The 23,445-nt window shown below is 37.5% G+C and overlaps 2 protein-coding genes across 3 annotated transcripts; both read right to left on the bottom strand.

Annotated features, from left to right (window-relative positions):
• Positions 1 to 1,791: 1,791 nt before the first annotated feature.
• On the bottom strand, positions 1,792 to 19,839 carry LOC137738879 (uncharacterized). Of its 2 annotated transcripts, XM_068478349.1 has the most exons (3): positions 19,610 to 19,839; positions 18,764 to 19,228; positions 1,792 to 2,153 (listed from the first exon to the last, which is right to left on the bottom strand). In XM_068478349.1, the coding sequence occupies exons 1-3, from the start codon at positions 19,773 to 19,775 to the stop codon at positions 1,981 to 1,983; spliced, it is 804 nt and encodes a 267-aa protein (XP_068334450.1). In that variant the 5' UTR covers positions 19,776 to 19,839; the 3' UTR covers positions 1,792 to 1,980. The 2 variants fall into 2 exon arrangements, with proteins under 2 accessions (XP_068334450.1, XP_068334451.1); XM_068478350.1 differs by lacking the exons at positions 18,764 to 19,228; positions 19,610 to 19,839 and adding an exon at positions 3,076 to 3,330 and having other exon boundaries at positions 1,792 to 2,609.
• LOC137738880 (AUGMIN subunit 5-like) lies at positions 8,748 to 11,138 on the bottom strand. Its single transcript, XM_068478352.1, has 5 exons — positions 10,781 to 11,138; positions 10,323 to 10,482; positions 9,479 to 9,674; positions 9,027 to 9,159; positions 8,748 to 8,883 (listed from the first exon to the last, which is right to left on the bottom strand). The coding sequence occupies exons 2-5, from the start codon at positions 10,465 to 10,467 to the stop codon at positions 8,755 to 8,757; spliced, it is 603 nt and encodes a 200-aa protein (XP_068334453.1). The 5' UTR covers positions 10,468 to 10,482; positions 10,781 to 11,138; the 3' UTR covers positions 8,748 to 8,754.
• Positions 19,840 to 23,445: the final 3,606 nt, after the last annotated feature.

Genomic DNA, 23,445 nt, shown 5'->3' with positions numbered 1-23,445 from the left:
ATTAATATACTTTGTTTGGGATACAAACAATCATTTTGAGGTGTAACTAATCTGCAATCCCAGGAAGTAGTGCAAGAGACCCAAATCCTTCATTTTGAATTATGCAATAAGGGATATGATCACGTGGTTGATCAATTGAGAGCTACTACCTGTGAGAATGACATCATCAACATACAAAAGTAATAACACAGTTCCCTTTGAAGACTGTTGTATAAACAACGAGGGATCAGCCTGTGAAACTTGAAAACCTAAACTTGGTAAGAAGCTGGTGAATCTTTCATTCCAGGCTCGATGAGCCTGTTTTAGACATATAATGATTTGTGAAGTTTGCAAACATAGTTTGAGGGATGTGTTTCACTCTCAAAACCCAGAGGTTGTGCCATATATACTTCCTCTTGAAGTATGCCATGTAAGAATACGTTTTTAACATCGAGCTGCCTAAGAGACCATTTGAATTGAGCAGCTAAGGCAAAGATCAGCCTTATAGTTGTTGGTTTTACCACAGGACTGAAAGTCTCCAAATAATCAACACCCTCTTCTTGGCTATACCCTTATGCTACAAGCCGTGCCTTGTACCTTGCCACTGACCCATATGTATTTTTTTTTATTTTGTAGATCCATTTACACCCAACTAAATTCTTATCAGGTGGTAATGGGACTAAAGACCAAGTCTGTTAAGAGTGAAGACTTGCTATTTCTTCTTGCATTGCAATCTGCCATTCGAAAACTTATGATGTAGTTTTGAATGTTTTGGGTTTTGAAGTAACAGTAGCTAACAAAGCTTTCTTTTTCCCATTGGACCTTGTTTGCATGGGATGTACATTCATTGGTATTGACAGAGGCACACTTAGTCTCTCAGGGTGGAAATCAAGATCCACAGGGATAAGGTGCTGTGTACTGGAGCTAGGTGGGGACAACTGATGTAGTGAAGAGTCACAGGGTATGTGTAATGTAATGCTGTCATGTGTAGGTAATGGACTTGCTGATTGCAAATTTGCTTGAAGTTGGACTAACAAATGTGTCTCAGAACACTAATATTCATCTTACAAACCCAACCAACTACAAAAATTTCATAAAAAATTAAAACTCCATGTTAAATTGTTAATAGTATTTGCGGAAATAAGCATAAAATTTTACATTTGGGTACTGATTAAGTTAAAATCATAGCCTACAACTATTATTATGGTGATTTATTTCACCAGTGGAGAATGATTTTGTGAAAACACTCCAAAACCCTAAACCATAGTCACAAAATTATTATCCAAAACCCTAACCCTAAAATTTTTTCCCATAATCATTACCCTGCTACTCGGTCGAAATAGGAGTTGAAGTCGATCAAACTCGATGGAAACAGGAAAGGTAGGTGATAAGGCTCGTCGCGCTCGAAGAAGATGACCTAATTCAGGGACATCGTCGTTCCGTACAGCTATTTGCCTCCTTATGATGAAGCGGTTCATTTTTAACAGGTTTTCTCTAAGGTGCCCACATAGTAAAAGCATGGCCGACCCACTTCTGCTTTTCCTCTCTCGGCAAAGAATACCCATAACCTTTTTCATGCTCGGGTAATATTCAATAATAATTGATATATATAATTTTATATATACATATATATATATATATATATATACTTTATCTCTAAATCCATGCGGCTCTGTTATCCTGAAATTTTGAGTTTCAACGATAATCATTGTATTTAACTAATAATTGAATCGTATTATATTACCGTACTTGTAGCTGTCTATGAACGACACATTCTCGTTAGAGAAGAAAGAGGGAAAAGTAGAGAGAACATGGGAAAAGAAGATAAAACTTAAACATTCAATATTTCACATAGTTCTCAAAAGAGAAGGAAGAGACAATATACATAGAAGTTCAGGAAACCACAACACAGAAGACCTAAATGGGCTTATTGTACTTAAACGGGTTACGCCCAATAGGATAGGAGCCCAACAGAAACCAGGACAGGTGGCAGGTTGGGAATCATGGTGCTGAACCTGCTGGTGGAGAATCTGGATGGGCTACTTCCTTATTATCACCTAGTTGCCCATTCTTTGAAGTTTTGGAGTTGGAGGACTTAGATGTAGCTTTTTCGGCAGCAAGGGGCAACCCTGGAAGTCCTGGGAGACCTGGGAGTCCTGGGAGTCCTGGGAGACCTGGGAGTCCTGGGAGACCGATTGGGAGACCTAGGAGATCAGATTGGTTGAGAGAGGGATCAGGCATTTTGGGGTCCAACTGAGAGGAGGATGGGAATGCCATCTCTGAGAACTCCTGGGAATTTAATTTCTTGGAATTCTGAGTGCTGGGTTTCTGGTTGCATAAGCTGGGTTGCTTGAGAGGCTTGAAGGTGAAGAAACCAGCAGAGAATATGTGAGTCCCTTGCTTTCTTGCCTTGAGGTGTAGGGAAGATGAGGTTGCTGATGAGGCCACAGCACAGTAGGGTTCACTGCTGCGGATTAGTTTCACGGAGCATCCTTCAATTTTCTTGACATCTTTGCTCACTGAGAAGGGCAGATGGACTTTGAATTGCCCATGGCTGTTTGTTTTCACTTGTGCGTTGAAACTTGGTTTTGTTGAAGTCCCATCTTTGCATTCGACACCAACAGAAGCCCCTGCACAAAAACCCCACAAAATTATTGATATTGTGGATAATGCATCCGTAACATGTCAGGACGTTTTGTTGACTGACAATAAAATGACAAGTTACGATGACACATCTTCCAACGTTTTGTTGTCTGTTGGAAAGAAATCGTGATTGAAAGCAGAATCCTACCGTCAAGGAGTTAGTTTAGGCGAGATTTTTTTTTGCAGTTGATCTGTGTTATTTAATTTTTCATAGTTGTATGGTTGATTCTTAGGAAATACCTGTATAAAGGTTTTCAGTCATTTAGATTTTACATTTTCTCCATTTGTACACTTTTGTTTATTTCTTTCTTTTAATTTTTCTTTGACTTATTCAAATTTAAAGATTAAAATATAAACATGAGTGTATATGGAAGAAGAGAAGGGGTGTACGGAAATCATTGAACGGGCTACAATAGAAAAACAAAATTGATGAAGAACTTGTTGAAAATTTACCTGAAATGAAGTGGCTGGTATTTGAGAAATCCTCTTGGAAACATGTGTCACAGTAGACAGTGCCAACAACTACTGCAGAAGGTTGGATCTCCTCATAACTAGCCTCTGAAGGAGTATGAAATGTAAGAGTAGTAACCAGAAAGATAACCGTAAGAAACCAAGACATTGTCTTACAACCTATCTATTTCCCCTCTAAGAAGCTCTGATATTATTGACTCTAAGAATGCGTTCATAGAGGTTGCCTTTTATATATCAATTGCCGAGGTCTAATATAAATAGAGTGCTGTTAAGCCCACTCCAGTGTCTTATTTCCACATCCATCATAAAATGATAATCTTATTGACAAATTTATCCTAGTATAAAATGACCTTTAAAAACCTAAAGACCAACCAATCATGTATTGCCACATAATTATTAGTTAAATTGATTCTTTTAAAACAAATTATTAGTTATACTAATTAAAAAAAACCTAAAATATCATAAATAAGAAAAAGAAAAAAAATATCATGAATCCCCACAAGCTTTCCTAGGAAAGGAAGTTCAGAAATTAAACTTATTAGGAAGAGGGTGAATTCAGACTTGACAAAGCAAAGCCTCGAGGCTCGCAATAAAGCGCATGTTGTGGAAGGTGTGATCAAGCTTCACCAGAGAGTAGAGCAAGTTAGTCTTCAAGACTATTATAATGTTAAGATAGATGAGGAGAGCAGCTCATATACCAGATTACATTAGGGGACTCACGAATCCGACACTCGTTGAACTCCGATCGTGTTTGGTGTTTTGAAACAATTTGGATACCTACCATATATTGAATTTGGAGGAATTTGATGTTAGGGAAAGCCAGTGCAACACCAAACTATGAGTGAAGCTCTTCCAATTTAATCACACTCTCTCTTGTGTGGTCTGAATTCAAATTGGAAACGATAGAAATTGGGTACTGAAGCGGTTTTCAAGACATGGTGGTGCTGCAATGGTTGTTGATAGAGGAGGGGCGCTTGGTGTTGGGGATTTGGGGAGTCGATAGTGACGGTTCTGCAAATTTTTTGGGGAGAGGGCTGCTGTTGGTGATATTTGGAGTTCTTGGGTATTTTCATTTGATGATAATTGTTTTTTTTTTTTTTTTTAAATTTGTAATAATTTTTTTAAAGCAAGAAAAAATTGAAAAAGAAATATGTAGGGTTATTTTGAAAATAATGGTTGGTGAGAAAAGAGTTGATGTATTTTTTTACTTTTTATGATGGGTGTAAATATAAAGTGGGTGGGGAAATAAGACATTGAGGTGGGCATATTACCACTCTAAATATTTTCTGTAGGATTATACAATTTTTTTAGATATAAAAAGGACACTGGTTGGCTATTTTACAAGTACACAACAAAATTAAGTCAACAAATTAATTAATTGTCATTGACAGACAAATAAGGAATGACTATTTTGGAATGACCATCAAAAGATCCCATATTATAACCTGGGGTCCATCAAGCTTCGCTTTTCCTTGAAACGGATCCCATAGATCCTTGGAATATCCACATCTCAACCGTTTATTGTGAATCGTGTGATTAGAAATAATTTTACTTTTATTATTTTAAATTAAACACAAATAGTACCTAACGAAACCTGACTGCATGATTCAGGATGAATGATTGAGATGTAAAAATCCTTAGGATCCTCACATAATAGATCCGGAGGGTATCCGTGTTCCGTTTTTCCACTAATGGAAAAACCAGTCAGCTGCAAACTAGAAGAAGTGAACGTAGATAAGTTTCATTCCCTACCACCAAACCAGACAAGAAAAAAATGGTATGGGATGGTGGGGAAGTAGATTGAACCTTGAATAAAGGTTTGAAATCTTGTTTTTTATTCAATTGCATTATGGTATTTGATGTATCAAATCTGACATACTTGATGTACCACTCTATACACATGAGATATGTAGAGTGGCTACAAATTTCAAGAGTCTGAAGCGTACACTATCAGCAACAATAGGTTGTTGCATGTATTTATTCGTGTTTTCTCTTCACACAGAAACAAATGATGCATAGGAGCCTACTAAAACATATATATATATATATATATATATATATATATATATATGCACAATTGGTAATAACTTAATTATAACTCTTAAACTTGATAAAAGTTGTACATACAGAAAGCTTTATTTGCGGTTGTCTCGCAGAACATAAATACGTGTGAAAACTAAAACTTACAATGAAAAATGGCTACTTTCCATTGTGTCAGAATATGGTATAAGAAAAGTTAAGGAGACTCTCTTAAAGTTTTCATAGACTCTCTGTCACCTTATAGTTTACAGTCAATTCTGATGCTAACATTATAAAACATTGTGTCAAAAACATGAAGTGACAGACAAAGAGTCCGTAGAGAATCTTTTTAGCATTTCTCATATGGTACTTGCCGGGAATAAATAAAGATCTTATTAAGACATAATAATGTGACATTAATAAAAGGCTTTATTTGTATGCGTGACATCCAAATCTCGTTGATGTTGGGAATATGGTCTGATACATGATATGATATAAAAAGTTGGGTTTTTTTTTTTTTTTTTTTTTTTACAAGTTTCCAACCAATTGTATTATTACATTCGGTGTACTAAACAGTGTTCCTGACACCTTAAAAAATCTGTCTTTTCCTACCTGCAATCTGTTTATTTTGTTCTTAATTCAATTTCCTGCTTTGTGATGAAACCTAGGTTTGTCGGATTTGGATCTAGACCTTAGTGTCCAGAGCCTCCTAGTCAACAAATTTGGGCTGCACAAATTGAATTCAACGATCTCCATTAATTCATTTTCCCGACGCACTGCACACAACCAACGGCCCTGATTTGACTTGCACACCAATCAGCGGTCAAGATTTGTGGACTTGTAGGTTCCGAACACTAAGGTCCGGATTGGATCCAATTCCATGTTTATCTACAACAACCACAACCCTCTCTGTCCCCACTACAATCTTGTGATGAAATGTTTTCCTTTTATAGTGAAAATGAGTGGCAATTAAGTCGTTGTTCATATCTACTCATAGGTTAATGGTTATACGATAATTCATAACAATTATTGAAACAAAGAAGGGATGGTTTTGTCCAATTCACTGTCATTCGCAAAAGACATGTCATGTCGTCTCATCACGGGCGAGTTGAGGGCTGCCGTGTGCGGGAGGGAGGATTAAGGACTTTTTCATGTCTCACCAATTTCCAAATTGTGTCAAACCTGCCATATGGCATTTTCGCATTGTACATCAGTGAATTTAAGCATATTTTGAGATTGTAGGGATGTAGCCGCCTACCGAGAATAAGAAAAGATAATGTTATTAACAATTTAAAATAATTATCATGACCCCTCGTTGATAACTTCGAGACCGACATGCATAAAACGCTGTTTGCAAGTTCTGATAACAACTCTGAAAAATATTAGACTCATAATTCATGAGGAGAATTTTAGGGTTTTGGGTACAATACCATGACTTTCGGTGCGCCTAAGCATCAACGTAGCAGATGAAAGTATAAAATTTTGTTTTTTTATATCTCATCCGTTCATCAATGCAACGAGATATTGGAAAATTTTACGGAATTTCTAATCACTTTAAATGTAATAGTGCAAAAAGCAGCACTTTTCATCCGTACAATAATACATGAGATGTCTTTTCATCATATGGAGTTGTTAATTTCCAGAACAAGAAGACTATTGGACTGAAGTTGGTATTAGCAGAAGCCTGTCCTTTCATTCAATAAGGGACCGAGTTATAAGGACGGTATTCTCTCTCCTTCCTTTTTTTCTCCCCTCCCTTTCCTTCTCTCCCTGATATTTTCTTCTCTCTCTACTTTTTTTTGTTCTCTCTCTTTACAAAGATAAAATCTTGAGCGTTTACACAGAAGGGGAGGAAAAAAAAGAAAAGAGGAGAGCTTACAACCATCAACATCAACATATCTCTTGTTGTCGGTTGGTTAGGTAAAGAATTCTTAATTTCCTTCTTACAACCATCATCATTAAACTTAAATCGATTTGGATAAAGAGCTTCTCGGTGGAGCAAAGATTCAATCATACGACATTGATCAATCTTGTGAGTATTAGCCTTCAACCATTTATGAAGATATGCGCAAATAGCCATTGTAGGCTCATCAAACATTGGAAAATCTTGTTAAAAAAAAAATATTTCGTCAATTCCAAATAAACCAACAAGCAATGAAAAAACTAACCTCCACTCTAAACCTCCCAATATGAGTGAATTAGTGTTAAGATTAAAATGAAGACAATCATGAAAATCAATTTAGTTGATTATACATCCTCAACCTCAGCCAAACTTCGCTTGCCTTTGGACAATCTTTAAAAACATGAGGCGCTGATATAAAGCCACATGTACATCTTTAACACTTAGGGTTATCAGTCGTAACCCCTTCAGCCTTTGATCATTAGTTAGGAGCTTATCAAGAGTGAGCAGCCATAAAAAACTCTAAACTTTTGAAGGAATATGAAGATTCCAAATGAGATTCTATCACAAATTAGGAAAACCACTAGAATTAATGGCCAACATATTAACATCACTTGTGTTCCACTCCAACTACACTTATCCTCCAAAGTATCAAAACCAACTAGAATGCTAAGAATTTGTTCAACAACCTCCCTTGGTAAAACAAGTAGTGTATATCCCAAAAATTATTGTAACAATAATCAGTTACGGTAGCCTTAAGCATATAGTCCGAGAGCGGGCAACTACCATAATGAAGCAAAATACCATATTTAGCCCATCTGTCAGTCCAAAATTTTACCATATTACCATTTCCAAATTCGCCAAAGTAGCCCTTCATACAAAAGTTTAGTCCCTTCAAGAACACCTTTCCAAATACAAGAAAAGCCTAAAGCAGTTTTATCATTGAGTAACTGACCCAATGGTCAATGTAATTGCCACTGAAAACTTTTGCCCAGAGACCATTATCCCCTCCATCAATCTCCAAGAGTTCTTAGCAAGAAGAGCTGTTCATAACTCATGTTTTTCAAGCCAAGCCTACCAAGAGACTTCGGAAGGCAAACTTGCCCCAACCATGTCTGCATACCTAAACTCTAAACCCTAAACCCTGTCTGCATACCAAACACTGGGATAGTGGAGGTGGAAGACTGAACAAGACTGGCCCGACCAGCAAGAGATGACGAATCACCTTCCAAGCAGGAAGTCGAGCTTGAGCCGTTTCTACCAGGCCTTGTAGGTGTTAAATAAGAAGAGTATCCAAGATAACTCTAATGATCCCAAGAAGAAGAAAATAGAGCACACTATTAAAGAAAGCTCACAAAACAAACTAATTAGCAAAGCTTTTCTTATTTAGCTCTAGGCTTTGTTTTTCCTTGGATGATATACAATGCTTGAGGACTTGGGTATTTATAGCAAACCAAATGAAAGCTACACCACACACTTACTTTACCTACAACATCCACCTACTTCACCTACAACCTCCACTTACTTCACCAACCTCACACACTTACTTCACCAACCTCACACACTTACTTCACCTACAACATCCACCTACTTCACCTACAATTGACATTGATTCTCAACAGTAGGTGCTTTTAGTAATGCGAGAATGAATGAGACCAGGGCTTTGTAGAAGTGGCAAATTTGATCAAGGAAGACCGGGGAGATCCCGAGAAAATCTTGTTTGCTGAGTACTCGATTAATATTCACAAGTGCTCCTGATCATAAAATGCAAGGAGCTGCTTCACATGATTATGCCAGGCAGCAACGTTTAATCCATCGACTAGGACCCAGTCAAGAACAGTTGCTGCTGGTTGCTCCCACCATTCATCAAGCTGCAGAACGTATTACAGTTCAGACAATTAAAGAGGGGAAATAAAAAACAAAAACAGAAGGAACTTATACTGCTAAGGTAGAAAAATGGACTGTCTATACAACTACAAAATGCAGACTAACTCCGCGTATGGTGGTCACTCACCAATCCCCTAACATAGTTGCAATCTTCCAAGCACTTCTGAGCACTCAAAATTGCAGCCTTAAGTTCGGGCAACCATTTCTCCACGACAATTTTCTCTTGGTCAGCAGCCACATTTAAATAATAGCTCGTTGTCCTGCACCGTAGTAGATAAAAATTATGTGCATGTTAATCCAAAAACATAGTCAGAGATCCTACAATGCTTATTAATAAACAGAGCAAACTGTAATGCATTTAGAATCTGGATGAAAAAAATTTATAATATCTAGCGCAACAAATCATGTGAATCTCAAAAGAAAGAAGAAAGCAGTTTCTTGCACTTTCCCTCATCTCACAATGCTCAAGATGGAATTCAAGTTTATATTATTTGACCGAAGTCTGCTTGCTGAAACTTTGGAGTTTTGGAGGATTACGCAATCTAGTTTCCTGTAAAATAAGGCCTTGTAAAATTTTACCCTTCATATTCTTGTTGAGCTCTATAGGCATGGTTCAACAACACATGACCACTTTCAACAAGATCCTGTCGTGTATGGACCAAATTGATTGCCTTTGCCAAGTCCTCCAACACACTAGCTTCAGAACCACGAAGTTTTAAACAGAATTCCAGGGACTCTAGGATTGATAATAAGGCAGCGTCTGAACCCTCCAAACCTGTTTATCCAGTAAATGTAAGTTCGGACTGAAAGCACCCATTAAGCAGGCACACAAACAATGAAATAGAACCAAATAACATGTCAGAACATGCATATGGTAGCATTCATTGAACTCAGGCTAGGCATCCTTGAGCTTAAGGAGCAAATTTAAAAGCCAAACTGATTATCGTTATATTACTATTGATACATGTAACAAGCTTAGGGAGCACGAAATCATGAGAGCACCATTTAATCAGAGTTCTGTTTTCATGTTTCAACCAAAACTACTTCGTACCTAGGTTCAGGAAAGAGTAACAACTAAAGATTATTCACAGTGTCTTACTGCCTATGGGCTAAAAATTATTCAAAACAAGATCCTTGCAGGCTGTCATGTAACAGCACCTCCATACTCACCAGCATAAAATCTAACTTTGCAGTGAGCTTTACCAATTTATTGAAAAACTGATGCATTTTGTTTTTCTTCTTAAGTGCAATTGACAAACCACTACACACACAACTCAAAAAAGAAGGCAAAATAGATCTTCTGTTGCCAAGTCTCAGAGAAGTGGGGAGGGTGTATTTCTTCCAAAACCAAGCCTATAATGGAGGCAGTGCCCTCCAATCTTAGGCATTCCTATGGTGTCATAGCAGATGAATGAAGACTCACCACCAGGATACTGAAGGGCAGCAGATATGCGATAAATGGATGGTATCGCTGATGGATCCCTAGCACCTGCTTTTGCAGTTAATATAGCAGCATTTTTTTCTGCAGCAGCAACAACTTTAGGTCCAGTAGACCCTTTTGTACCCATGGACTCCAATAGTGCCTGATACAAAAGTTATTAATGGTTTACATCGTTACATACAGAGATTAGAAGGTCAACAAGAAAAGACAGATTTGTATTTCCTCGCCACAGAACAGTCAGAAAAACTTCATGATAATCAAGATCTTACACAAATTATTTAAGTCCTGAATTTTAAAATCGTACAAAGATTATATACAGATTATGATTAGTCGCTAATTATGACAACCTGATAAGGGATATAAGAAACAGATTCATCAATTTTTACTTTCTAGCATCAAACCAATCAATCGCCAACTTAAAAGTAAAGAGTGTTACTTACAGGAATAACAATTCTTTAATAATGATAAAGCCACAAATTTACTCAATAAACCCGTGGAGTTGCTGGAAGCATGTAGAGGCTATTATCAGGACTTTGGTCAAAAGCAGAAACTTCTCTTTCAATAAGATCTTTTGCAGTATTTGAAAGATCCATGACTACTGTGCAGATCAACTACTTGCCGGCAAGGCAGGTGACCTTCTCAAAGAGGAGAAGAGGGGATTTGAAGATAGCTGGAGAGCTGTCGATTCTGTGTGAACCTGAAGCTGTTGTTATCATCTTTTCCCAAACTGGCAAGCTCTATGATTTCTCAAGCTCCAGGTACCAACCCTGCACAACATCCCACCGCCTTATAAATTCTTTCGAATTTTCCAATCCAGTGTTGGACTTTGAGAAATAAGTTTTGGAGTTGCTTTTTACGTACGGATTTTATGAGAGGCGTCTAGAAGGTTCAACTTTGATCTTCACGTTTAAGAGTCGAAAGCACGGGATGCTAAGGATCGACTTGTAACAGTTGCCTCGCAGGCTCAAAAGGTCGTATACTATATGCTGATATGCTTCCTACGATCTTCGGTCTATGAGACTATGAGCATGGTGTCATTGTGCAATTGGCTTCCTTGTCTTTGCTTGCAGATGAACGACATTGTTACTGAACAATGGATTCAAATTCAGCGACTTGAGCAGGCTTTTCATATTACTCAAGTAAGCATTTGTACTTGAGACTGGCTTCTCATTCTGTGTGCAAGTTTTATCGAAGTGAGCTTTATTAATTGGTTTAACTCGGTTAGGACTATGAGGCTTCAAAGGCAAGTGAGCTCTAGAAGATGCACATTCTTGAAGGTAATAGTTTAGATAAGTCTGTACGTGTGAGTCAGTGAGGCTTCATTTAATCAATTAGAAACCACTTTCCTCTATATATAATTAGAGTTATAGAATGCAGTGAAATATAATGTTTTTTTGTTCACTCTAATTAGTCTTTTATAACTTTTATTCTGTTTGTGCAATATCCTTAGGCCGTTGTGAAGTGTATAATTATAGTCATAGAATGCAATGAAATATAATGTTTGTTCACTCTCTTTAGACTTTTTTTTTAACTTTTATTCTCTTTGTGCAAGGTCCTAGGCCGTTGTGTAGTCGTTCTCAGCCAATTTTCTATGGATATATCTGAGATTAAGTTCGATGTATATAAGCATTGAAGTGGTAACCTTTTCCGATCTTTAATATAATTTTCAATCCCGCAGCAACGCGTCGGTACAAATTCTAGTATCTTCTAATCATGGGCGAGTTTAAACCTGCCTTGTGGGGGGGGGGGGAGTGAGGATCAAGGACTTTTTCATGTCTCACCAATTTTCAAATGGTGTCAAACTTGACAGAAAAGGTTCTCACCGGATCCTTTCCTGGGGATCCTAGGGATCCCATGAACGTGACTGTTCATTGTACATCGTGCTGTCAGAAATTATTTCAAAATTTAAAATTAAATATAAATAATACCTAATGAAAACTGACCACAAAATGTACGATAAATGATCATGATCACGGAATCCTTAAGATAGATCCCTGGAAAAAAGATCCGGTGAGGATCATTTTCCAGACTTGAAAATGACGTAAGGCATTTTCTCATTCTATGAGTGAATTTATATTATGCATATTTTAAGATTGTAGGGTGTACCGGACCTAACAGAATAAGAAAGAGATTGTTATTAACACTTTAAAGTAATTATCCTGAACTCCTCGTAAATAATATTGAGACGTGCATTGGCGAAGCCACAAAGACGCAAAGAGGTGTGCTCGCACCTCTAGTCGCTGGAGATCGTTCCCAAAATCCAGGTTTTCACCCCCTTGCTCTGGTGCATTGGTGCTGCGTTTTGGTTTTCTGCAGTGGGGTGTGTTGAAATTATTTTGGATCGGCAGGTCCCCGGGGGGGTGGGGGGTGGGATGGGAACTCTAACGACACCGATATTGTTCTCAACTTTATCACCTGCCCAATCTGTCAGGTGTGAGGTTTTACCACAAAAGGTCTCGATATTAGTTAGAGTGGAGTATTTTTTTTTAAAGTCATTACTTTTCTGGATTGCTAACAGGGCGATGCTCCGTTTTAGGTTTTTTTTTTTTTTTTTTTTTAAACCCAAGCCAAACGACGTCGCTTTGCACCTGAGGAAACAAAAATTTAAAAATGCAACGAGTCAAACTACGTCGTTTCGCTACAAAGAGTTCATAAAGTTTTTTAATAGAGGCTACTGCAGCTCCTGCTGGTTCAAGTACGCTCCCTTTTTCCTCAAACACGCCCTGCAACAGAAGCACACGAGCTCATTAAAAGACAACCCAAAACTAATCGCTAATATTGTTAAAGTAAAAGGTATTTAAAAAATAAAAAAATGATTGAAACTTTGTTCTGAAGAAGAAGAAAACGATGGAGGATGGAAATGTTAGAGAGTGCTCTCTAGATAATTAACACGAATAACTAGTTAATTAATTAATTAATTATATGAAAGCAACATGAATTTTTATGGCAGAAGAGAAGAGCATGCATGTTACCTCTGAAGTGTTGATTTGTAATGTTCCTAACAGTGGTCCAAGCAACCTTTTTTCTCCTTGAGTCGTCCGAGCCTACAATTGCAATGCCTAATATTATATCACCCGGCTCCTCAACTTTTATATTTTGTCTGTGTGCCATTGTTATTTTTTTCTCTCTTTTGCTCACTCGGAATATTATTTGGCAAAGTGCTAATTTTTCACATCCAATATCTGCACAAGTAGGTTGAGTCGATTAGTATTTTTTGCTTTTAAGAAAGTTTAATGAAGAGAAGTTTTAGCATGTGATATTCACGTTAAAATAGATTGGACTAATTGTATAAATAGTCCTCGTGATGATAGGGTATTCGGAAGATAGCCATGTGGTACAAAAAAAGGGTTTTGAACCCTTTTGATGAAGTCCGTTAGGTTTAAGCTCAAAAACCAAATTTCCGTTATCTCTCTGTTAAACCCAAAAACAAAACTGTGAATTTCTGCACTCCCTTCGTTGTGGCTCAATAGAAATGGACTGTCTTCCAAATACCCTATCACCACAAGGGTTTAAATCCGAATTTTTTACTACATGTGCTATTTTCCAAATACCTTATCACCATGAGGACCACGTATCCAATTAGGCCAAATAGATTTTATTGACCTTAGTTGAACAGGAGAATTATTTAATTGACATGCATGTGATATTATCATATAAAATGATTTATCGTTGACCTAATGGATTATTTTGTGTTTATTGATGTGTTAGCTGTGTGTGTAATCCTTTTGCTATGTGGTTTTGCTGTGGGGAAGGAATGTACAAACATCCCTACTCCTTTTCACCCTATAAATATCGTTACTCCTTTTCAGCCTATGACGCATCCCTACGTGGTTTTGTTTGTAAATTTTCATGGAATTTCTAATCACGTTATATGTGTAGTGTAAAGCAGCAATTTTCATCCGTACAATTATACATGAGATGTTTTTTCATCCGAACAGGAAGACAATAATTGGACTGAAGTCCGAAGTGGTATTATTCAAAGCAGAAGCCTGCCCTTTCATTCAATAAGGGACCAAGTTATAAGTTTATGATACAACATATCCTTGTCTTTCTATACAATAATTAATTTGAAAAAAAAAAAAAAAAAAAATCTGGTCTGCCAGGCTACCCCTGCCTCCCGGCTAAGATCAGGAGCTATTCCTCCCGGCCGGCTTCCCTACTCCGCCTTTCTCTCCTCAAATCGTAACATAGAAGTGACAATATCCTCAGTATATGATTCCATACACGTATTGCCTCAGGCACGGCTGCCGGTTATTAGTTATGTAAGGATTATTATTTTTCTTCTTAAAACCATCAACTTTAAGTTTAAATCAATTTTGAATGAAGAGCTTTCCAGTGGAGCAAAGATTCAATCTTACGGCGTTTATCAATCTTGTGAGTATTAGAAGGCTAACCATTCATGAAAATATGCACAAATAGCGACTGTAAGCTCATCAAACATTGCAAAAACCTGCTCGAAAACAAATTTATTTCGCCAATACCAAATAAACCAACAAGCAACGAGAATACTAACCTCCACTCTAAACCCCCCAATATGAGTGATTTAGTGGTGAGATTAAAATGAAGCCAATCATGAAAATCAATGTGGTCTGACTATTGTTTATACTTTCCAACTTTTGCCAAACTTCTCTTGCCTTAGAAAAATCTTTGACACTCAAGGTTATCTGTAATGGTAATTGGTAATATTATCTGCAAAGCATAAATTGGACAGTGGAGGTGACAGACTGAACAAAAGTGGCCTGGCTAGCAAGAGATAATAAATTTACCTTTCAAGCATAAATTCGAGCTTGAGTTTCCACCAAGCCTTTGTAGGTGTTTTTAGTGATGTGAGAATGAATGAAACAAGGGCTTTGTAGATGTGGCAAATTTGATCCAGGAAGTGTTGGAATTTTTTAGATCGACGGGCTTGGGGAGCCCCCCTAACGACACTGATACTATCCCCAACTTTACCACCTGCCCAATTCATCAGGTGTGGAGTTTTACCACAAAAGATCTCAATATTAGTTAGAGTAGGGTAATCATATTTAAAGCCACCCTTGTTGACTTCCCCCATCGATGTGGGATTACCAACACGCCCCTTCACGTGTAACCCCATTTAGTGGTTCACACGTGAAGATCCATACATCGTTAATTGAAACTTAGAGGTTGGCTCCAATGAAGTCCAGACTAGTTTTCAATCTTTTCAAGAAGAGGACACCGATATTATCCCCAATTTTACCACTTGCCCAATCCGTCAGGCGTGGAGTTTTACCACAAAAGGCCTTGGTATTAGTTAGAGTAGGGTAATCATATTTAAAGGCACCCTTGTTGACTTCCCCTACCGATGTGGGACTACCAACATGCCCCATCACGTGTAACCCCATTTAGTGATTCACACATGGAGATCCACACATCGTTAATTGAAACTTAGAGGTTGGCTTCAATGAAGTCCAGACTAGTTTTCAATCTTTTCAAGAAGAGGATCGTCAATTGAAACTTAAAGGTTGACTCCAACGGAGTCCAGACTAGTTTTCAATTTGTTCAAGAAGTGCCTTTTAAGAATTCAGAGACCAGCTCTATGTTAAGAGTCCAAGCTTGTTTTCGATCCCACACTTCCTGGTGACAAGCCTTTGGCTTGCACAGGCCCCTAATCATGGGCTCTGATACCATATTGAAAATTTTTAGATCAACAACTTTACCATCTGCCTAATCCGTCAAGTGTGAGGTTTTACCACAAAAGACCTCAATATTAATTAAAGTGAGACTGCCAACAGGAAGACCAGTTAGATCCTTAGAAAATCTTGTTTGCTGAGTACTCAAATAATATTCACAAATGCTCCTGATCATAAAATTCAAAGAGCTGCTTCACATGATTATACCAGGCAGCAACATTTAATCCATTGACTTAGACCCAGTCAACAACAGTTGCTGCTGGTTGCTCCCACCTAGGGTTGAGCAACGGTTATGGCAGGTGGGAGTCCCAGTGCCATGGACAGAGGGACGTAAGGCCCAGTAGGGGCACATGCCCCCTCTCATCCCTTTTTTTTTTCTTTACAAATTATTCAATTAATCATTCTCATTTTTTTTGCTTTGCGGATTATTCAATTAATCATATTAAAATAGTGAAATCCTCTTTTAGTTTTTAAATGTCCCTCCGTCTTGTATATTTCTCACGCACTAATGTCTAAACCTTGTTGAGTTGCATGTATTTGGTTAATTAGTACAAATAAGCATTAGATTGTCAACAATTAAAGATAAAATTAGATAATAGAGTAATAAAATTAGGCATTTTGTAATTAATTTTTTTAGCATTTGTAAAAGAACTAGCTTTATTTGTCCAAAAAGGGAGCTCAGATTTTTTAAGGTGCCCCCTCTTAGTTAAATGTCTGGCTTCATCCTTGAGTCCCACCATTCATCAAGCTGTAGAAACGGATTGCAGTTCAAACAATTAAATAGAGGAAAAACAAGATGAAAACAAAAAGAATTTGTACTGCTAACGTAGAAAAATGGACTCTTTATACAACTAGTATACGACTAAAAAATGCAGAATAACTCGGCACATGATGATCACTCACCAATCCCTTAACATACTTGCAATCTTCCAAGCACTTCTGAGCACTCAAAATTGCAGCCTTAAGTTTGGGCAACCGTTTCTCCATGACAATTTTCTCTTGCTAAGCGCATGTTAATCTAAAAACATAGTCAGAGATATTCCTAAAATGCTTATTAATAAACATCACATATTTGAAAGGTTTAGCATGCAGAATGAATTTAACATAATAGTTTCTAGCACATTCCCTTATCTCACAATGCTCAAAATGGAGTTCAAGTTTATATTATTTGACCGAGGTTTGCTTCTATTATGTTGTGCAAGGACTTGAGGGGCATATATATGTAACGGTCTCTATATCAGCGTACAGCAACGGGCGGGTAAGGGGTAAGGCAATGCAATCATCATGGCTTGTACTTGTAGAGGTGAAATTGGTGGTAGTAGCGGCGGAGGGTTGGGAAGCATGAGAATTTAGGTAGACAGTCAAATCATCAATGGGAAGAAAGGCGCAGTGGTCACCATAAAAGTGGTTAGTGTCAAGGTACGTGAAGAATAGTTTTTCCGGCAATAGAAGCTATGGTGGCTGTCACTGATTTAGGGAGGCCCGTTCTGATAACAATAAGGTCAAAGTTAGGGGGCTAAATTGGACCGTCGTCGTTAAAGAGTTTATTCATAGCTTTTGGGGAAGGGTTGAAGACTCCGTTAAGATGCCTCCCTTTGCAAGGAAGGTCGCAGCTAGAGAGAATGGACTTGCTGATTGCAAATTTGCATGAAGTTGGACTAACAAGTGTGGCTCAGAACACTAATATTCATCATACAAACCCAACCAACCACAAAAATTTCATAAAAAATTAAAACTCAATGTTAAATTGTTAATAGTATTTGTGGAAACAAGCATAAATTTTTACATTTGGGTAGTGATTAAATTAAAATCATAGCCTACTACTATTATTATGGTGATTTATTTCACCAGTGTAGAATGATTTTGTGAAAACAATCCAAAACCCTAAACCCTAGTCACAAATTTATTCTCCAAAACCCTAACCCAAAATTATTTTCCCATAATCATTACCCTGCTACTCGGTCGAAATAGGAGTTGAAGTCGATCAAACTCGATGGAAATAGGAAAGGTATGTGATACGGCTCGTCGCATTCGAAGAAGATGACCTAATTCAGGGTCAATGTCGTCGTTCCGTACAACTATTTGCCTCCTTCTGATGAAACGGTTCATTTTAAACATGTTTTCTCTAAGGGGCCCACATAGTAAAAGCATGGCCGACCCACTTCTGTTTTTCCTCTCTCGGCAAAGAATACCCATAACCTTTTTCATCCTCGGGTAATATTCAATAATAATTGATATATACATATATATAATTTTTATATCTGAATCCATGCGGCTCTCTTATCTTGAAATTTGAGTTTCAACGATAATCGTTGTATTTAATTAATAATTGAATCGTATTATATTACCGTAGCCGTAGCTATCGATGAACGACACATTCTCGTTAGAGAAGAAAGAGGGAAAAGTAGAGAGAAAATAGGAATAGAAGATAAAACTTAAACATTCAATATTTCACATGGTTTTCTTAATATTTCACATAGTTCCCAAAAGAGAAGGAAGAGACTATATACATAGCAGTTCAGGAAACCACGACTCAGAAGACCTAAATGGGCTTATTATACTTAAACGGGTTACGCCCAATAGGATAGGAACCCAACAGAAACCAGGATAGGTGGCAGGTTGGGAATCATGGTGCTGAACCTGCTGGTGGAGAATCTGGATGGGCAACTTCTTTATTATCACCTAGTTGCCCATTCTTTGAAGTTTTGGAGTTGGAGATCTTAGATGAAGTTTTTTCAGCAGCAAGGGACAACCCTGGAAGTCCTGGGAGACCTGGGAGTCCTGGGAGCCCTGGGAGACTGATTGGGAGACCTAGGAGATCAGATTGGTTGAGAGAGGGATCAGTCATTTTGGGGTCCACCTGAGAGGAGGATGGGAATGCCATCTCTGAGAACTTCTGGGAATTTAATTTCTTGGAATTCTGAATGTTGGGTTTCTGGTTGCATAAGCTGGGTTGCTTGAGAGGCTTGAAGGTGAAGAAACCAGCAGAGAATATGTGAGTCCCTTGCTTTCTTGCCTTGAGGTGTAGGGAAGATGAGGTGGCTGATGAGGCCACAGCACAGTAGGGTTCACTGCTGCGGATTAGTTTCACGGAGCATCCTTCAATTTTCTTGACATCTTTGCTCACCGAGAAGGGCAGATGGACTTTGAATTGCCCAATGCTGTTTGTTTTCATTTGTGCGTTGAAACTTGGTTTTGTTGAAGTCCCATCTTTGCATTCCACACCAACAGAAGCCCCTGCACAAAAACCCCACAAAATTATTGATATTGTGGATAATGCATCCATATCATGTCAGGAAGTTTTGTTGTCTGTTGGAAAGAAATCGTGATTGAAAGCAGAATCTACCGTCAAGGAGTTAGTTTAGGCAAGATTTTTTTTTGCAGTTGATCTGTGTTAGTTTTTCGTAGTTGTATGGTTGACTCTTAGGAAATACCTGTATAAAGGTTTTCAGTCATTTAGATTTTACATTTTCTCCATTTTCTCCATTTAGATTTTAAAAATTAAAATATAAACATGAGTGTGTATAAAAGAAGAAGGGTGTACGGAAATCATTGAACAGGCTACAATATAAAAATAAAATTGATGAAGAACTTGTTGAAAATTTGAGATGAATTTACCTGAGATGAAATGGCTGGTATTTGAGAAATCCTCTTGGAAACATGTGTCACAGTAGACAGTGCCTACAACAACTGCAGAAGGCTGGATCTCCTCATAGCTAGCCTCTGAAGGGGTATGAAATGTAAGAGTAGTAACCAGAAAGATAACTGTAAGAAACCAAGACATTGTTTTACAACCTATCTATTTCCCCTCTCAGAAGCTCTGATATTATTGACTCTAAGAATGTGTTCATACAGGTTGCCTTTTATATATATAAATATTCTCTGTAGGGTTATACAATTTTTTTAGGGCTTATTATATTAATACCCCACAAATTATTGACTAAATCCCATACACTTAATACACTCCACATTTGCTTTTTTGAATTAAAAATTATCCTAATACATCCCACATACTTCCCTATAATACCTCACGTTCTCAATATACACCTTATATTTTCTACATACACCCCACATTTCTCAAATCTTATAACCCTCATTTTTTATTTTTAGGGACTGAATCTAAACATTTGAATGTTTAGCTTGCCGAATGATTTGAAAAATATTTAGATTCATTTGAACATTTTTCAATAATAATAATAATAACAATTTCAAAGCTACCATGTTGTTTCCATTTTCTTGTGCATATTTTGATCGAACCAAGTCACCTGCAAGAAAGCATCTTAGTATAGTGCAAGAAAGCACCTTATGAATGCCATTGACTCACTCTGCAATCAGTTTGGAGGCCAAGGCTTTTGAATTATGAGATTCATAAGTGCTAAGTCTTGAATTATGAGATTGAGTAGGACTTTGGGGGCCATAGCTGTTTGTCACATCCTGGCCCGGGACGGATCACTTTCCGGGCCCGCTCCACCACCGTAGACAATCCACCCCCCTTAGGGGCCCGACGTCCTCGTCGGCACACATGCGGCCAGGGTTAGGCTCTGATACCAAATTGTCACATCCCGGCCCGGGACGGATCACTTCCCGGGCCCGCTCCACCACCGTAGCACGATATTGTCCGCTTTGGGCTTACCATTCCCTCACGGTTTTGTTTTTGGGAACTCACGAGCAACTTCCCAGTGGGTCACCCATCATGGGAGTGCTCTAGCCCCCTTCTCGCTTAACTTCGGAGTTCCTACGGAACCCGAAGCCAGTGAGCTCCCAAAAGGCCTCGCGCTAGGTAAGGATGAGAATATACATATAAAGATCACTCCCCTAGGCGATGTGGGATGTCACATGTTGCCCTCACTTTGCCACCAGCTCATGATCCCCCAGAAGGATATGGCCATACTGTAGTCACTGCAACCACTGCCTAGTTGAAAATTATCATTAAAAATGATTTGGGGTGAGAGGGATTTTGATAATTGAAAAAGATAAATAATACGTTAAAAGTGATTTGAGGTGTATTTAGAAATTTTTTTTTAAACCTAATAAGGTCAAAATTGTCGTTGTATGATGGGGCAAATAAGTTATTTAATATTACATTTTAATGTGAAATGCATTTAACTTTTTATGGGATGCTAATATAAAAAGAACACTGGTTGGCTATTTTACACGTACACAACAAAATTAACTCAACAGATTAATTGTGATTGACAGACAAATAAGGAATGACTATTTTGGAATATTATAACCTGGGGTCCATCAAGCTTCGTTTTTACACTAATGGAAAAACCAGTCAACTGCAAACCAGAAGAAGTGAACGTAGATAAGTTTCATTCCCTACCACCAAACCAGACAAGAAAAAAAAGGTATGGGATGGTGGGCAAGTAGATTGAGGTTGTTTCTTTTGTTGCTGTAAAAGTCCCAATTGGGTCCCGGTTAGGTGTGAAACTTGAAAAAAAGATTTGAAATCTTGTTTTTTAATCAATTGCATTTTGACATTTAATGTACTAAGTCCGACACACTTGATGTACTACTCTACACACGAGATATGTAGAGCGGCTACAAATTTCATGAGTCTCAAGCTGTACACTATCAGCAACAATAGGTTGCTGCATGTATTTATTCGTGTTGTCTCTTCACACAGAAACAAATGATGCATAGGAGCCCACTTTATAGGCTATGACATTTCTACGAGATTCTGCCGTGTAACCGAGGATATCTATCACGTACGCACAAATGATGAGCTCCTACTATACTGACTAAAAACATATAAATAAAACTAATGATTAAGAAATATTTGAGTTTGAAACTTATGCAATTAACCTCTTTCTTTTGGTTAACTCGAGAACAAAAAAGGATATATCTCTGGGAAATCTCATTCAATTAGATAGGGTAATTAAAAAATAGGACACCAAAGAATTTGACCGCTGAGTCGTATGAGGTCGGAAACTCTCACTTACGGTTCTAAGGGAAGGAATTTACCTCCTATTCTGACCGGGGAGAACAAGCCATTCAACAAGGAGATTCCAAAATTGTTGAGGCTTGGTTCGATCAAGCCGTCAAGTATTGAAAACAAGCAATAGCGCTTACTCCTGGTAATTATATTGAAGCGTAGAATTGGTTAAAGATTACAAGGCGCTTCGAATAAGAATAGTTTATTATTTAATTTAGATATTTAGTTTTATAGATTTTTTTATATTTGTTATAATTCATTTTCTAATTAATTGTTTATTGTCCCTATCGAGGATCATTTCTCTAGGAAGAACCAATCAAAGAATTTCATATATACAACCGGGATTATCTAATTAATTATAACTCTTAAACTTGATAAAAGTTGTACATACAGAAATATTTATATGTGGTTGTCTCGCAAAACATAAATACATGTGAAAACTAAAACTTACAATAAAAAATGACTACTTCCCATGATGTCAGAATATGGTATGAGAAATGTTAAGGAGACTATCTTAAAATGAGATTTTTCATAGACTCACCTTCCAGTTTACCGTCAATTTTGGTGCCAACATTATAAAACATTGTATTAAAAACATGAAGTGACAAACAAAAAGTCCATAAAGAATCTCACTTTTAAGAGAATTTCTTTAGCATTTCTCGTATAAGACTTGAGTAGGGAATAAATGAAGATCTTATCATGACATAATAATGTGACATTAATAACGGACTTTATTTGTATGTGTGACATCCAAATCTCGTGGATGTCTTGTACTCGTGCCAAGACACTTAACTGAATCATTAGCATCATTATTATTATTTTTATTTTTTTGAGTACATCGATATTTTTACACTAAGGGGAGGGGGAGTTCGGCTAAACTACGCAATAGTAACCTAATTTGGTATCGAGTTCGCTATCCACGAGATTCGAATCCAAGACCTCTCACTTTCAAGTGAGATGTGTATACATTCCAAACTAGGGTTTTGGTACAGTCATGTGTTGGTGTTGCACCTAGATTCCCTTTATATCAAACTATCTTTTCCTACTATAAATTTTTTAGTATGTCGGAAGTACGGTCTGATATACCATATAAATAATTGGAAATTTCTTTGTTCTTTTTTACAAGTTTCCAACTAATTGTATTATTACACTCGGTGTACCAAATAGTGTTTACGACACTCTAAAAAATTCTCTCTTTTCCTACCCGCAATCTGATTGTTTTGTTCTTAATTCAATTTCCTGCTTTGTGAGGAAACCTAGGTTTATCTACGACAACCACAATCCTCTCTGTCCCCACTGCAATCTTGTGATGAAATGTTTTCCTTTTATAGTGAAAATGAGTGGCAATTTAGTCGTGTACGAGCGATCTATATTCGTGTGGTATCTACTTACAGGTTGATCGATATACGATAATTCATAACAATTATTGAAACAAAGAAGGGATGGTTTTGTCCAATTCCCTGTCATTCGCAAAAGACATGATGTCTTCCCATCACGGGCGAGTTTAGGGCTACCG

This window comes from Pyrus communis, chromosome 7 (genome assembly GCF_963583255.1).
Source record: "Pyrus communis chromosome 7, drPyrComm1.1, whole genome shotgun sequence".
Classification (NCBI taxonomy): Eukaryota; Viridiplantae; Streptophyta; class Magnoliopsida; order Rosales; family Rosaceae; genus Pyrus; species Pyrus communis.
The sequence above is the reverse complement of the archived record's forward strand: the minus strand, read 5'-3'. Positions and strand labels throughout refer to the sequence as shown.